The sequence below is a fragment of the Drosophila eugracilis genome, unplaced genomic scaffold (assembly GCF_018153835.1).
Source record: "Drosophila eugracilis isolate 14026-0451.02 unplaced genomic scaffold, ASM1815383v1 contig_376, whole genome shotgun sequence".
Taxonomy (NCBI): Eukaryota; Metazoa; Arthropoda; class Insecta; order Diptera; family Drosophilidae; genus Drosophila; species Drosophila eugracilis.
Window position 1 is genome coordinate 275,352 of NW_024573234.1, and position 14,639 is coordinate 289,990.

At 42.2% G+C, this 14,639-nt stretch overlaps 4 protein-coding genes across 5 annotated transcripts; 2 read left to right on the top strand and 2 right to left on the bottom strand.

Moving 5' to 3' along the window:
* The first annotated feature begins 2,912 nt into the window (after nt 1–2,912).
* LOC108118528 (N-alpha-acetyltransferase 30A) lies at nt 2,913–5,110 on the top strand. 2 transcript variants are annotated; one of them, XM_017231276.2, is made up of 3 exons: nt 2,913–4,004; nt 4,062–4,307; nt 4,577–5,110. In XM_017231276.2, exons 1-3 carry the CDS (start codon nt 3,303–3,305, stop codon nt 4,739–4,741), a joined length of 1,113 nt encoding a protein of 370 aa, XP_017086765.1. In that variant the 5' UTR covers nt 2,913–3,302; the 3' UTR covers nt 4,742–5,110. The 2 variants fall into 2 exon arrangements, with proteins under 2 accessions (XP_017086765.1, XP_017086764.1); XM_017231275.2 differs by having other exon boundaries at nt 2,913–4,307.
* A 560-nt stretch (nt 5,111–5,670) lies between these two features.
* LOC108118527 (poly(A) RNA polymerase, mitochondrial) lies at nt 5,671–10,220 on the bottom strand. The gene is made up of 3 exons (XM_017231274.2): nt 10,012–10,220; nt 9,088–9,943; nt 5,671–6,881 (listed from the first exon to the last, which is right to left on the bottom strand). Exons 1-3 carry the CDS (start codon nt 10,100–10,102, stop codon nt 5,996–5,998), a joined length of 1,833 nt encoding a protein of 610 aa, XP_017086763.1. The 5' UTR covers nt 10,103–10,220; the 3' UTR covers nt 5,671–5,995.
* Nucleotides 7,175–8,999, top strand: LOC108118530 (tetraspanin-2A). The gene is made up of 2 exons (XM_017231279.2): nt 7,175–7,341; nt 8,161–8,999. The coding sequence occupies exon 2, from the start codon at nt 8,172–8,174 to the stop codon at nt 8,904–8,906; it is 735 nt and encodes a 244-aa protein (XP_017086768.1). The 5' UTR covers nt 7,175–7,341; nt 8,161–8,171; the 3' UTR covers nt 8,907–8,999.
* A 218-nt stretch (nt 10,221–10,438) lies between the features above and the next one.
* On the bottom strand, nt 10,439–14,617 carry LOC108118525 (solute carrier family 12 member 8). The gene is made up of 7 exons (XM_017231273.2): nt 13,985–14,617; nt 13,388–13,932; nt 13,013–13,214; nt 12,721–12,955; nt 12,084–12,638; nt 11,843–12,021; nt 10,439–11,780 (listed from the first exon to the last, which is right to left on the bottom strand). Exons 1-7 carry the CDS (start codon nt 14,218–14,220, stop codon nt 11,621–11,623), a joined length of 2,112 nt encoding a protein of 703 aa, XP_017086762.1. The 5' UTR covers nt 14,221–14,617; the 3' UTR covers nt 10,439–11,620.
* Nucleotides 14,618–14,639: the final 22 nt, after the last annotated feature.

Genomic DNA, 14,639 nt, shown 5'->3' on the forward strand with positions numbered 1-14,639 from the left:
ATCAATAGAGTTTAAGCGTTAGCACCGTCGGATCTTCTTAAATCGCACTTAAATTGCATCGCACTATCTAATATTTTCTTAGCCTTGATTCGGATTGCCAACTTGTTAATCTTATATAATCTACTAGTCTTACTTCAAGTCATTGCGTAAATTTGGTTAGCATTTAAATAAATAAAATCACAATGAAGTATTTAAAGGCCTGTTATTCTTAACTATCTTTAAATTACTGTAAATTCTATTATATAACCGAATAATATTTTTCGAGGTTCAAATAATTTCCTTTGCTTTTATCTAGGTACTTTATTATTCCCAATTTAGCGTGACATAATAATAATAAGAGATTCCGAGCCCAAGGCATGACCTGTCACCAGAGCGCAGCTCCGCGCTGAACGTTCGATCGATTGCCGGCCAAAAGGCTTGCTTGCCTTGACCAAGTACACTATGGGGGGCGAAAAGGTGGAGTTTAGTGGGGAAGGTGAACAGGTGAACAGCATTTTGCCACGGAAGGTAGACAAGTTTCTGCAAACAGCCGCACATTTCACTTTGGCCAGAGCTATACACTTCTTCGCTTTCTTCCCCAATACAGAAAGAAATCTGATCGCTTTTTTTTCTCATTTTGCTCCGCTTCGAACTGCGACGTTCAATATTGATTTGGCTTTTAATATAATGCAATGCTATCTCTACGCTGGCCCGGTTACATAATAAAACTTACGCACAAGAGAGAGGCTAGGTGAAGTCTGTCGACCACTGAGCATCTATAAACTTTACCGAACTCAGTATTCATAGATTCACATTAGAGTACGTTGAACGTTATCCACGCCCTTGTGAGCCATATTACCGAAGAGCATTTTGGTAAGTGTACATTAAATCGTACGAAAGGAAAACATTAAAGGTTTTGTTCGGAAGCGATTAACCAGCAGAAACGAATGGCGAATAACTTTATAGCGAACATTTATATTCCTAATTAATATCTCTTTAAGTACATACCACTCTCATTGAAATTGCTTTGTTTTTGAGTGCTTAGGTCAGCTCAGTTTTTTGACGTACCAACTCCACATTTTACTATGCGCTTGAAACGACTTGCTTGAAATACTTAAAACTATTTTTGCTTTTTTATATCATATGCCATTTACACACACGGTGCCTTTTGTGTGTGACAAAATTTACAAAAATTTAACGCTGGCGCGAAAAATTGGACTACAGCTTCGTCTGAGATGTGTGCCTCACCTAAGTTGTTTTGAAAGGGGTAAAGTATGTGGGACTGGGGGTAAGGTTTGCTCAAGTGCTTTATATTTGGGGCGTTTGCGCTTAAACTTTGTCTTTTGTACACACTCAAATTGCAACATAAAAAACCAAAAGAGGAAAAAACGTAAAAACAAGGTATACAAAAACTCAAACAGAAAATTGACAAAACCCATCACTCTTGACATGACAAGACCAATATGCTGGAGAAGAATGGAGTGGGCCTTTAAAAACTATGGAACTTCAACTTTGGAGCATCGCTATGCATTTAAATGGCTTTTTTGCAATGGATGAGAAAATTATTGACTATTGACAATATTTAAAAATTTATGTTACATACTTATTTATCATGCCAGAATCAGCGGCAACTTAGATATTATCTTTTATCCGTATGGAACTATTTCAGATCACAGTGTTCCGCCCCTTCTCTTTTACTTTATTCGGCCATTCACTTTCTCCGTGTGATGTTTACTTTGCTAATTTTGGATTTGCCTTCGTCTCAGCAAAAAAAAAAAGCGAAAAGTGAAACAGCCAACCAGCAAAACGGACGCAAAACACTGCTTCTGCTTACACTGTTGCCGCAGAAAATTCATATGCAAAATTCCAAGAAATTATCCAATCGCGTGGCTAAGATTATCCAATCTCTGTCAATCCAAATCAAATGAAAACCAGACCAATTCCGAAAGATAAAAATGCATGTAAAGTATGCACTTCAGACCGGGCTGCAAGTATTTTTATATACATACAAACATACATATGTATGTATGTACATATATGTATGATGAATGCTATGCCAAATAAGAAAACTTTGATCTTTTTTAAAGTTCAAGTCTTAATCAATTTAAATCATAAAAAAAAATTGTACCTGGAAGATGTTTATCTATAAGACTATGTTTATATGTACATATGTATATGCAAGTACGTATTAGAAATAATGTTGACCATAATGGGTTCCTAATAGGATAAAATTCCGGATTAAGACTTAGTCACTGATCAGTGTTTTTGAAGGTTGTCTTAAACAATATTTTTATTTAAGATTTTTAACACTACAACTAACTACTAACCTGTGTGTTTTGAATAAATATGTTCGTATATATCCGTTGTGATGTTGTAGTTACTTTTTTTAAATTTTCTCTTTAGTATCTGGAACAATTTTTAATATTCTTAAAATCACACAAGTTCACTTTAAAAAAAATACCGATAATCTTAACGGTGCCTAAATACATATGTATAAACACATACATACATACGTGTACATGTCTACATTTTTATTTATACACACCCATCGCAAGCGGGAAAACTGGGCTTTGGACTTTACCGATTTAAAACATAAATATATATGTATGTACATATGCACAATAAGCGATTGGTTTTCCGTTATTTTACTATTGCAAACATTGTTTCGTGAATAATTTTATATTATAATAACATAACAAAACAGTTTTAATCCAATATTCTCTGAGCGCAAACAAATTAACCAAAAATGTAATAAAACATTATTCACTAACGAAAAACAAACATTTAATTACTTGTTAGTTCTTGTTAGTGCGAAATTTGGCAAAATTATTTTACGAAAGTTACAATAAGCTAAACAGTGTTTGGAGGGAAATCACAAAAGAGGTTGCCATACTTTTGAAAACATCGATAGTTCGGATAACCATCGATTTATGTACAGCTCTAGCCAGCTGTTCGCGCATATGTGTGGGTGCGGATTTATTCATAGCTAAAGGAAAATTGGCCGTTTCGGGGATATAGGATTTTACATAAGGGCATGCCCGTACACACCTAGCGCCATAGATCAAGATCGGGTCGGATCTATTTCCCCAACTCCGGATATTAGAACAAGAATAAAGGCGACGGGTGCTCCGCGTGCGTGGGGGTGTGTGTGTATGTTGGTGTATAAATGAAACAAGCAACTGAGAAAATATAACCAAAAATAAATCCGAGGTGCTCTGTTGCACGCGAGGGCTCTCAGTCCTCCCAGATTATCCCACAAGGAGCAACACACGCTTCTGTAAGACCCGATCCAGTCGCTTTATCGCGTTCAGGTTCAGACTAGGATGGCGGATACCCAGGCAGCTGCGGCTGGAAAGAAGAAGTACAAGAACAAGAAGAATTCGGTGGAAAAGAATCCCAATCCTAGTGGCCAGGTTGAGCCACAGGCACCAAGCAATGGGCATGTCCAGCATCAGACGAATGAGGCGACAGAGAGTCGGGAGCCGGAAAAGGGGCTTAGGGTCCGGCTAAAGGAGCTTGACCTCTGCAATGGCCATGGCGCCTCGGAACAGGATTTTAGACTGGTGGATGTACCAGTGGAGGTCCTTATTGGCTATACACATGGCCACAGTAACAACAATCACATACGAAACACTAGCGGCAGCAATAACAAAAGCAGTCACAACAACAACAGCGTGGACAACAGCAACAACAACCGCAAGTATCGGAGAGAAGGACGAGGAGGATCAGATTCAGATGCCTCCAATTCAGCAGAAAAACTCATAAGAGCTACCAACAAAGCCACTGCCAACACACAAACAACCACAGCGACGGCCACAAAAGCAACAGCATCGGAAGAGGTGGCTGTCGAAAAGGATTTACAAGTTGTGACAGTGTGTCCCATTACCAATGAGGAGAGGCAGATCTCCTCCTCTTCCACAGAGGAAGCTACGCCAACCATTACATCAGAGCCCCAGCTGTTAGAACCTGCCATTTCAGCCAGTCAGATCGTATACAAAGAATACGAGGCTGAGCACCAAATGCATGTAAGTATAATCCCTAAAATCAAGCTCTGTTTTATACTAATCCCTCGATACATGCAGGACATAATGCGACTGATTCAGGCGGAACTATCCGAACCCTACTCAATATACACGTACCGCTACTTCATCTACAACTGGCCAAAACTCTGTTTTCTTGCATCGCACGACAATCAATATGTAGGCGCTATTGTGTGCAAGCTGGACATGCACATGAACGTGCGGCGCGGGTACATCGCCATGTTGGCAGTGCGCAAGGAATATCGCAAGCTTAAGATCGGCACTACACTGGTCACTAAGGCCATAGAGGTAAGGCTTCTTAAGCAATGATTGAAAGTAGTAAAGAAATTTGAAATTATGAAAAATTATGCAAAGAAGTATATTGTTACACAATTTGTTAAAGTTCTATTTAAACTTAGCCTTTATAATGGCTCTCAATTTTACCCTAAGCCGAGAAAAATTAATATTATTATTTAGGTTTATATATTACAGAAGCTGTATGAATCTATTTAAAGTCATCTGTTAAACACAGTTCATTTTGAAGCTCTTAAATACTAAATTATTTCCCCTTTTTTCAGGCAATGCTAGCAGACAATGCCGATGAGGTAGTGCTGGAAACGGAGATGCGGAACCAGCCGGCTTTGCGGCTCTACGAGAATTTGGGCTTTGTGCGTGATAAGCGGCTGTTCCGCTACTATCTTAATGGAGTAGACGCGCTAAGGCTGAAGCTTTGGTTCAGATGAGTGGATCCGGCGGCTGCCGTTGAAATTGTTGTCTAAGTAGCCGCCGAAGATGTCGAGATCTCCTCTGCGAAAGAACAGAGCGGTCCGCTCGTCCTAACCAGCTGGCAGCTTGTTTCGGCGCACTCTTTTTTGTATCTATTTACCTAGGAAGCATCGTAATATCAGTTTTTCGCAGGCCCAACTTACCCCGCTCCTTGTCTCTCTTTCATTTGTAAATTATTCTATTATGTAGCAGCAAAAGTATATCTGCAGATCAAATCAGTTTACCAGGAGCAGATCACAATGGACCCAATCTTTATATTTTTGCAGAACGCACTTTTGTATGCAATACGTGATTTACATGCATAAAAATAAACATTTAAATCGTAAGCAATCAATAAGTTATGTACATTAAACAGTCCTTACGAAATCAATTTAGAGAATAGACAACAACAACATTAAACAGCAGTGCAGCACACTCATCCACACACATTTACAAAGTAATAAACATTGAATCAAATTTAAAGAAAAAGATTGTAAGCGAGAATTCCTCAAACAAAGTCGTACGAAACACTAAAAATGTATATCAAAATAATTCGAATTGGAACACAACAGAAACACAACAGCGACACATCTAGCCAACAGTAGCGTTATATATGTACGTACATATACACACCTACATAGAATAACGATCCATGCGGATATATCAACTCGCTATCTGGTCTTCTATAACTTCTCTGTTCTCTCCAGTGTTGTTATTGCCTGCAATCAGGACACAGGTACAGGTTCACGTAGCGATAAGGACGAGGATGTGGTGGATTCCGAGTAAAATTAAAAGAATGCAATAAAATCTTTAATAAATACGAAAATTGTTACTTATGTTTCTTGGTATAGCTAAACTTTGGAAAATTGTACACATTTTCTTACAATTAACTAAATGTCGAATAGCATTGCGTAATATTTGTTTTTTATTATTATAATAAAAATATAATTATTATTACTCTACAAAGAAAATTATCTCTAAGGGATAACTTCCGGTTATAAAATCAAATTAGGGCTTCTCTAGAAGATTTTTTCCGATTTGTCTCGCAAATCAATTTCTAGCTTGACAAAATTGTAATTAAAAAAAACATTTAAAATACTCAACATTGGTTCGATCCTAAACTTACACTTATTTAACAGCAGGTTTAACGTAAAAAACAATTTTAAGCGACCCATTTCTGGATGTGGAGTTCTTTGCTATACTAAGTATGTACATACACGGTCTCAAAAGCATCACCTGTGGCTTCGCCGATTCTTGGAACTATTTGCCGGAACTGAGCTCGCTGATCCGCGAATTTGCTTCTGTTCAGAGCGAGTAGATGCTTTAATGCACTGCACCTGATGCCGTACAGAAGCGCTCTTGTATGTGATAGCTGGAGTGGGAACATTGGAGTTGGAGGTTTGGCATGTTTCCTTTTGCTCGAAGAGATCGCTGACCTCGACCATGCGCGGCTTGAAAAACATATTCGGCCGGACGACGGCCTTCTCGGGGTGCTTAAAAAGATTCAGCAGGCCCCAGGAAAGCTCCTTTCGTTCGCCTTCTTCTTCGGAAAGAGATGCATTCTCCACCTCTGACTCCAAAACCCAAGCCGCATTTCGCACCTCGATGCGCAACCGCTCGCACTCCTCTAGGCTCACATTCTTGCTCACGTTGAGCAGCTGCTCGAGTGGATTCAGGATGTACATGGCCGAGTGGTCGGGCTTAGACAGAGGCCTTCCCTCGTTCAGGGAGATCGCTCGGTTATGAAAGTCGAACTGAGAGTAGAACTCGAAGAACTGCAGTAACAGTTCGCTCAGCGAGCTCTGGTTGCGACTTTTAAAACCTAGTCTCTCAACATCCCGGGCAAAGGTGCAGTTAATCCCGTCTTCGGTGAATCGCAAATCCCCTGGTTCCGCCGCCTTTACCAGTGCTCCAATGGTAGGCAGAATGGGCTGACGCAGCTGTTGCAAAAAGAACATGACCAGGCAGGTGAGCGAGAAGTTGCTGATCCAACGTCCAGGCGAAGGGTTTGTAAGTCCGCAAGTCTGCGCCCAGCGGCGTATGCAAAAGGTTAGCGGACGCACACGGTTATCCATTTCACCAAATATGTAAAGCAATTCCGACATGTAGAAACCAGTGCTGAAAGAGGGATTCCATTTTAAAAAACATATATTTCACGTTAATAGTTAGCCCTTCAAAATGGGTGGGCAAAGAAAGGGCGTGGTTTCGTTTATTGAGCAAACCCAGAGAGAACCCGGAGAATTGGCCCGATAAGTGCAGCGGGGTGAACAATGAATCACCGTGAGAATGAACTGATTCACCTGCTTTGCCGTGAGAGCAGAAAAGTATTTACACGGCATTTGGCAATCGTCACCTGTAGTTATCTAATCTTATCGAGCTGACGAAGCTTTCTTATCTAAGGCCGCTCTCCCTGTTTGACTGTACGCCCCAACTAGTCTGGATGTTGTCACCATCGCGTATCATAGCCAAACAGCAAGTTTGATCAAAACGTTTTAAACGAACGAACCCAACGCATCTATATCTGGTCCTGCTGCTGGGCAACCTATTCTTAAGAAAGCCCACGATAAACCAAAACAAGGTGAACTATAGTGCATCTATATCACATTTCTCCCCAAAGTTTTTTATAAGAAAACCTATAATTTAAAGTGATATTAAAAGAGATTTAAATTTTCTATAAATATATACCACGCCCAAAAGTTATATTTCAATAAGCATCTCCTAGTTTCCAATGTGATACATAAAAACGTTTTTAACGAGGAATTTAGCTGCTGCTTAGTTTGTTTGTCTGGAACATTCAGAATCAGATTTCAATATGTTTCGATAAATGTGTTACATTAAACATTTGATAGTCCATAAATAATGCTGGGAAAACCCCGTACCTCAGAATTCGGCCCTTTTCCGATTTCAATTGTTCGTATTAATCATATAGAGTGTGGCTGATAACACTCATCCGTGGCTACCCGATAAGGCCAACAGTAGAATAAAAAGATACAAGAGAGTTGGAGAGAATCAACAAAACTATCAGGCAACATCGTGATTAATAAGCGCAACTAGGGAGACCTTTCGCTATGTGACTCAAGACAGGACTGTAACTGTAATCCCAAGTAAATTACATATGAGTAATTTGACTTTTTTCGTTTGCGTATTTTGTCTCCTATCAAATTTTATTTTTAGTATCTGTGTCATTTTAAATCATATATTCCACATCATGGTATAATTTGATATAACCGCACTCTTAAGTGTTGTTAAAGCTGTAAAATTGTATGACATGAATCATTATACAGATAATATAGACTTTAATGAATATCAATAGAGAAACTAACATTAAAAACAAATAAGGCCATTAAAAATTTAATTTTCTTTGCATACCAAAAATTAACCTATTTTGTTTCTCTAGTTTCCCCAATTATGGGTATCGGTTATGGAACCTCCGACGAGCAGCTGGAAAAGCAGATCGGCTGCGTGAAGTACACTCTTTTCTGCTTTAACATAGTGGCTTGGATGATAGCGACGTCGCTGTTTGCTCTAACGGTCTGGCTAAGGGCTGAGCCAGGATTTAACGACTGGCTGCGCATATTGGAAGCACAATCTTTCTATATCGGTGTGTATGTGCTCATCGGCATTAGCATCGTTATGATGGCAGTCAGTTTCCTCGGCTGCCTGAGTGCGCTGATGGAGAATACTCTGGCGTTGTTTGTGTTCGTGGGCACACAGGTCTTTGGGTTCATAACCACTGTGGCCGGGTCGGCGGTACTAATGCAGTTCAGCACAATCAACTCGAGCTTGCAGCCGCTTTTAAATGTATCGCTGCGCGGCTTTGTTGCCACTTCAGAGTACACATATTCAAACTATGTGCTAACCATGATCCAGGAGAACATTGGCTGCTGTGGGGCCACCGGGCCATGGGATTACCTCGATCTACGTCAGCCTCTGCCCAGCTCTTGCCGCGACACAGTCAGCGGTAATGCATTCTTCAACGGCTGCGTGGACGAGCTAACTTGGTTTTTTGAGGGCAAAACCGGTTGGATTGTGGCTCTGGCTATGACTCTCGGCCTGCTTAACGTCATCTGCGCAGTAATGAGCTTCGTTCTTGTGCAGGCGGTCAAGAAGGAGGAAGAGCAGGCCAGAAACTACCGCCGTTAAAGTACCCTAGTTAATAGCGACAAGTGACCCTACGATAGATTTAAGAATTCATACCCAGTTCGAACAATAAGTACAATAAAGATTGCGACCCTACAATATAACTTTTTGTTGAGGACAGAAAACCCAAACTATGATCGGAAAACAAACAAACAGATAAGTATATAAAAAATAAGGCACTCACAGGTTGCTCATAGACAGGTCCACCTCTAGATCCAGGTGCTCATGGTGGTACTTAATGATGGGTACCCTTGCCTGCAGGATGCGCCTTACATGGCAGACGCCAGGCAGGAAAAGATGCAGCATGTCTCCAAAGCACTCCATGTGTCGTTGTGTCTGCGAGCGACCGTTGCTGAAGGTCTCCTTGGTGTGGAAAACCAAACGGGAAGGTTCTTCCGCTTCCAGTATGCTTTTCGCTCCCATATCTTTGTCGAAGCGCAGGATAAGGTCTAGGTCGCAGCCCATTCGGCCGAATCCGTTGACCGAGGAGCCAAAGGGTTGCGCTTGTGCGGCCGGGAACATTCCCGCGATAGCCCTCTCTACCTGTAGGGCAGCCAGGAAACGCATGCGGATGCCTATCTCGTTCAAACGTGTTTGCTCGTGCAGCAATTTTACCTGCTCCTCGATATCAGTAGCACCTCGCAGGAGCCCCTGGAGATGGGCCTGCTCAACCTGCCGCGTCCCATCTAGGGAGTGCAGCTTGGGCAACGAGCTAATGGTCATCTTGGAGCTTCGTCTTCCTCCGCCCGCCGCCCGAAACCAAAGAAAGGGGGACCGCACGGGCGCACTCTTTGGCTCCCCAATGGTAACTCCAGCATCAATGGCAGCCGCCGACTCCTCAGGAGTAGAGTACTCCATCAAAACATAATGCAGAGCCTCGTCTTGACGTACGCAATAGTGATGGGCGCTCAGGATCGAGCCGAAGCGGCTGCAGTAATTATACAACTCTGTGTAAGACTTCTCGGAACTCACTTGAACCACAATGCTGCAACGGGCCTGCCGCTGGTGACGGCGAATGAATTCTTCGTAGTTGTGTTTTCCTGTGGACAGACATGGACATCTCTATAGCGCTTACATACATTGCTGACCTCCACCAGAAAGAACTTACCATTCCGGCCGGTCGCCTCCGGTCCACAGTATTTCCCGCAATATTTGCGCCTAAGGCTCAGCTGATTACTGCGACGCACTAAGCTGTTCATGGCAAGTGCGAGTGGCAGGCTAATTAAGTCCTAGACCGTCTTCATATGGATGATATCTAAAAATTAACCGAATATTTGTGCATACTACCTTTGAGGTTAAGTTAATTAAGTTATCGATCACAAATTACAGATGTGCAGCCCTAGTAAAAATACGAGTATAATTGAAAAACAAATAGTTTGAGTATTTAAAGCATAATCTACCTGCTCCTTCACTCATGAGAACCCCATAATTGTGGACAGTTCGTCAACGACGACCCCCGAAAATATTTTTCACACAGCCCTGAAAATTTATCGATTGCACCTTTTGGAGCGACATTCAAATTTCTTAAAAACAGCTTGAGATTTATCAAAATATTTAATTCACGTCACAGTTATTGTTATTACATGTGGGTTCTTCGTGTGATTCACTTTTTCGTTTAACTAGGGTTAATTAGACTAAACACGTACAAAAAGGAGATACGATTGGGTATATTTTTAAAATATACGTCATCTTAACGATCCCGGTTTGGTTACATTTAATTGTGTGGTGTATATATAGGATATATGTTGTGTAATATATATACATTTATTTGGTGTATATAGTGTGCAGTTATTGCTGATTCTTATGCCAAGTGAGTACATGGAGTACGAGAACTATTATCAAAGAGGACTGTTATTGTTCATGGAGTTTCTAGTACAGGTTACAGCTAAAGTAAGAAGTTAAATGTTATGGGTGGCATGTTTTTGTGTTCTGTATCAATGTCACTGTGCTTTTTATGTGCTCATCTTAAATGCAAGGCGCCAAATCATCGCGTTTGATTTCTGGTTCACTTATTATCTCAGTATCACATATGTCTCCTCAAAATGCGATTTACTTTTTTCTCCGGAAACATATCTATATAGCAGCAATTTATACGATCACTATCAAAAAGTAATTATAAAAGAACTACGCAAGCACTGCAAAACCTAATATTACAATTAAATAATTAGTTAAATGCTCTGAGCTTTTGCATGTGCAATGAAGGGTGTGTGCGTGTGGGCGGCGCGATGGTAAGCACTGGATTAAGCGATTTTGGTCGCAAGAAAAGTCGCCAAAATAACTCGATTTGATATTTATAATTTACAGCTCTAATAATACTTTCAAAATGTGATAATTACCAGAAATATCGATATATTAAATGTCCCTATCTAATCTGTAATGTTTTTAATTTCTATAAAAACTCAACATTTTCCGTGCTTCACCAATGTAGAGGGGCTCGAGAAAATAGTGTCACAAAATGTTTAAAGCAAGAAAAACAGAATAAAACCGAGATTTAGATCGCAGCTGTCGTTATCATTAGCAATAATTCAAACACATCCTTACAGATTTACCAACATACCATCATATGTATGTAGTTAACCTTTAGCTTAGTTTAGTACTGTTCAACTTTATAGAAATGCACTTGAATATTACTTTTCTCAGCTACGCCGCCTGCACCATTCGCCCACCTCCTATATAGGTTAACATAAACCCTTATTCGCCGTATCCGTGGAAGGGGTCTAAATGTCATCGATTAGACGGCCCTCGATGACGGATGAGTGATGGTAGTTAGGCCGCGGGCGAAAGTCCTCATTTTCCTCGTTGAGTTGCGTGGGCGAGAGATCCACTCCTGGACACGATGGTGTCACAACGATCTGTTCATACTCATTGATTCGTTTGCTAGGCACCAAAAAGAGCGAGATGGAATTTAGAATACTGGAAATTTAAATCGCTGAACTTACCCGAAGCACCTGAATATAACGCTCTTGAGCCAGGCGAAGAAGTTAAATTCGGCAGTAAGGCCCGGCTTCACTGCCGGATTGGCCGTGCCCACGTAGAACCACACAACAAACACCACTAAGAAGCATGTTAGGGCGTAGTACCAGTTCACTAGCAACATGACTAGCAACTTAGTGAAGGCCTGCAAAGTTAGAAGATACAAATAAGTGAGCTTACCAAAAACTTTCGTTAAAGCAGACTCACCCCCAGTAGCGAGGCCCAGCGATTGCAGTAACCAGAATACCAGTTTTTCGTCTTAGAGTGGATCGGTGGACGGATTGGGGCAATCGGCTCAGCCGCTTGTTCCGCGACTAGCGTAGTATCCGCAGTCTCGTTACCCATCCTAGGCTCTGAGGTATTTGAGATCTGCGCCTCATTGGAGGTGCTGGGCCCTTCGGTGTCAAAATCCAGAGGAACGGACTGGTGAAGCGGGGAGTTTTGAGGACTCTGCAAGTTTTTGTGGCGCACACGATCGGGAAATAGTAGGTCCAGGTCGTTTCCTGCGTCCGATACGCTACCATAACGACGAGTTTCGTAGCTTGGACTGGATGCCTGAATGCGGAAGCGCTCCTCACGCTGCTCTTGGATATCAAAGGTCTGGGCTAACGCAAAGTAGGCGTAATCGATACAGGCATAAGTCAGTAGAAAGGGCATGGTCACGATAGGCGCAAGAAAGTTTATGTCCCCCACGATGATGAATGTAACGGTGACCAGGGCAACGATGGCCATGGCGTATAAAGGCACTTTGTTAGGACCACGCTAAAAAAAAAAATATAAAACAAATGGTTAATTTTTTTTGTTTTCTGTGCCTTTTAATTTCGCCTAACCGGTTGATCCTCACCCCTTTTCCCAGGATATCGATGCCTGGAATTACGTTCTCCTTAGCGATACTCTGTAGAACGCGAGGGGTGCCGTACATTGCACCTAGGCAGGAAGACATGCTGGATACGTAGATACCAGCCAGTAGCAGGAAGTCTGCAGCGGACACCTTGACAGAGATCATGTAGTCTGTATACAGTATATTCCGCTGGCAAGTAGCTCCTAGAAACAGCACGAAGACTAAGTAAAGAAATGTGCTACAAGATAATGAAACATAAATATCTAAAAGTTTTCCAATGGTGTTAAAGCCTTACGATGTGCCGAAAGCAGCCAGAGTGCCGTTGGGGATATCAGTGGAGGGGGCGCGCAGGTCGCCGCTCATGTTTATGCCCGAAAGCACACCGGTGACAGTAGGGAAGAAGACGCCAAATACCCGAAACCACGAATAGCCATCGTCATACTTAGGCCATAGATTTTCTCCAAAGTTGCCACTTACCCAACCATCGAATCCACCGCCTGTAAAGGGAAAGGAAACCAGATGAAGTACGACAGGCTTATTAATTTAAACTTATGAAGACAAATGGAAGATACGGTTCAAAAAGATACATATACAGAAAAAAGTAGTAACTGTGTATCATAAGGATAAATATATGAAGAGTTGATTTTATTAGCAAATCTACTGTACTCACCCGCCTCACTGATGAAGCTGCCCACCATGAAGTCTAGTGCCGAGATAAGTAGTATCATAAGAAGGATAAATTGCAATTTGATAACCCATTTCACTCCTGCCACGTTTATGCAGCCTAGCAAGAGTACTGCTGCTGTGGCGAAGCCCCTTATGGCCCACTTGTTACCCTCTAGTCCCACAAGTCCAGCCATAGACTCGCCGAACCCCATCACGTTAAGGGCACATCCCACCGCTTGGCCGAAGCAGTAGAGTAAACCCAATGCTCCTCCGAAGCGGGAACCTAGTGTGTGGGCTATAAGGAAGTACACGCCACCACTCTCCACGCGACACCGCTCACAAATACCAATTGCTGACAGCACGCTAACAAGAGCAATGACCACCGTGCAAAAGATGATTAAAACAGCGTTCAAGATGCCCGCTTGAGCCACGATCCATCCGGATCGCAGGAACACGATTACGCCGAACACGTTAATGAGACAGGAGGTAAACACTCCGTCCCAGGTTCCAAATAGCACGGGCTGCGAGATGAAGAAGTTTGAACGCCACCTGTTGAGGATACAGCTAGAGATCCTGACCAAAAATTTCCTGATTTACTTACCAGGGCTTGTCGCCCTGCTCTCCTGCAAATATCTCATTAGCTCCGGATGCGTGGTGGCCTCCAGCCGCGTAAGTATACTCATTGCCCAGATCTACAAATCCGCCGCTGTTGTTGTTTGTCCGCTGACGGAAATTGGCCACAGCAACTTCGCCATCCTCATCGCCACCGAGTCCGAATCTCTGCCAGTCGACGTTGCGCCGGCCCCCGATTCCGTTACCTTCCGAACTATTAGTCATCTTCGGTCTTTTTTCCCGCACTCGTCGTTGTTGTTTCTTGCTGCTGTAGAGCGATATGTGCTTTCTTAGTGATGACGACGCGGGCTATCAGGCGACTATTTAGGCGTAATCGCGGCAATTAACTGATTCGTATTGCTATTGGTTTCTTAGCGTTGCGCTTCCACTTCTGCACCCAAACATCCAAGTCCAAGCACATCCACGTACGCAGATTGCGGAGAATCCCCTGGGGAATTGGGGCTCACTGACGGTAGGAGCTGGAATCAGAGGGCATCGTCGTGATTGAACTTGTGTAACTTGATTCGCTGAACTCGCAAAAAGTTAAATAAAAACAGTCACTTATTGGTAAACTACAAGAAGTCGTCATCGATGACTTTTCGGTGGGCTGCGGTAGGAAACATCTCGATATGTTATTTCAATAA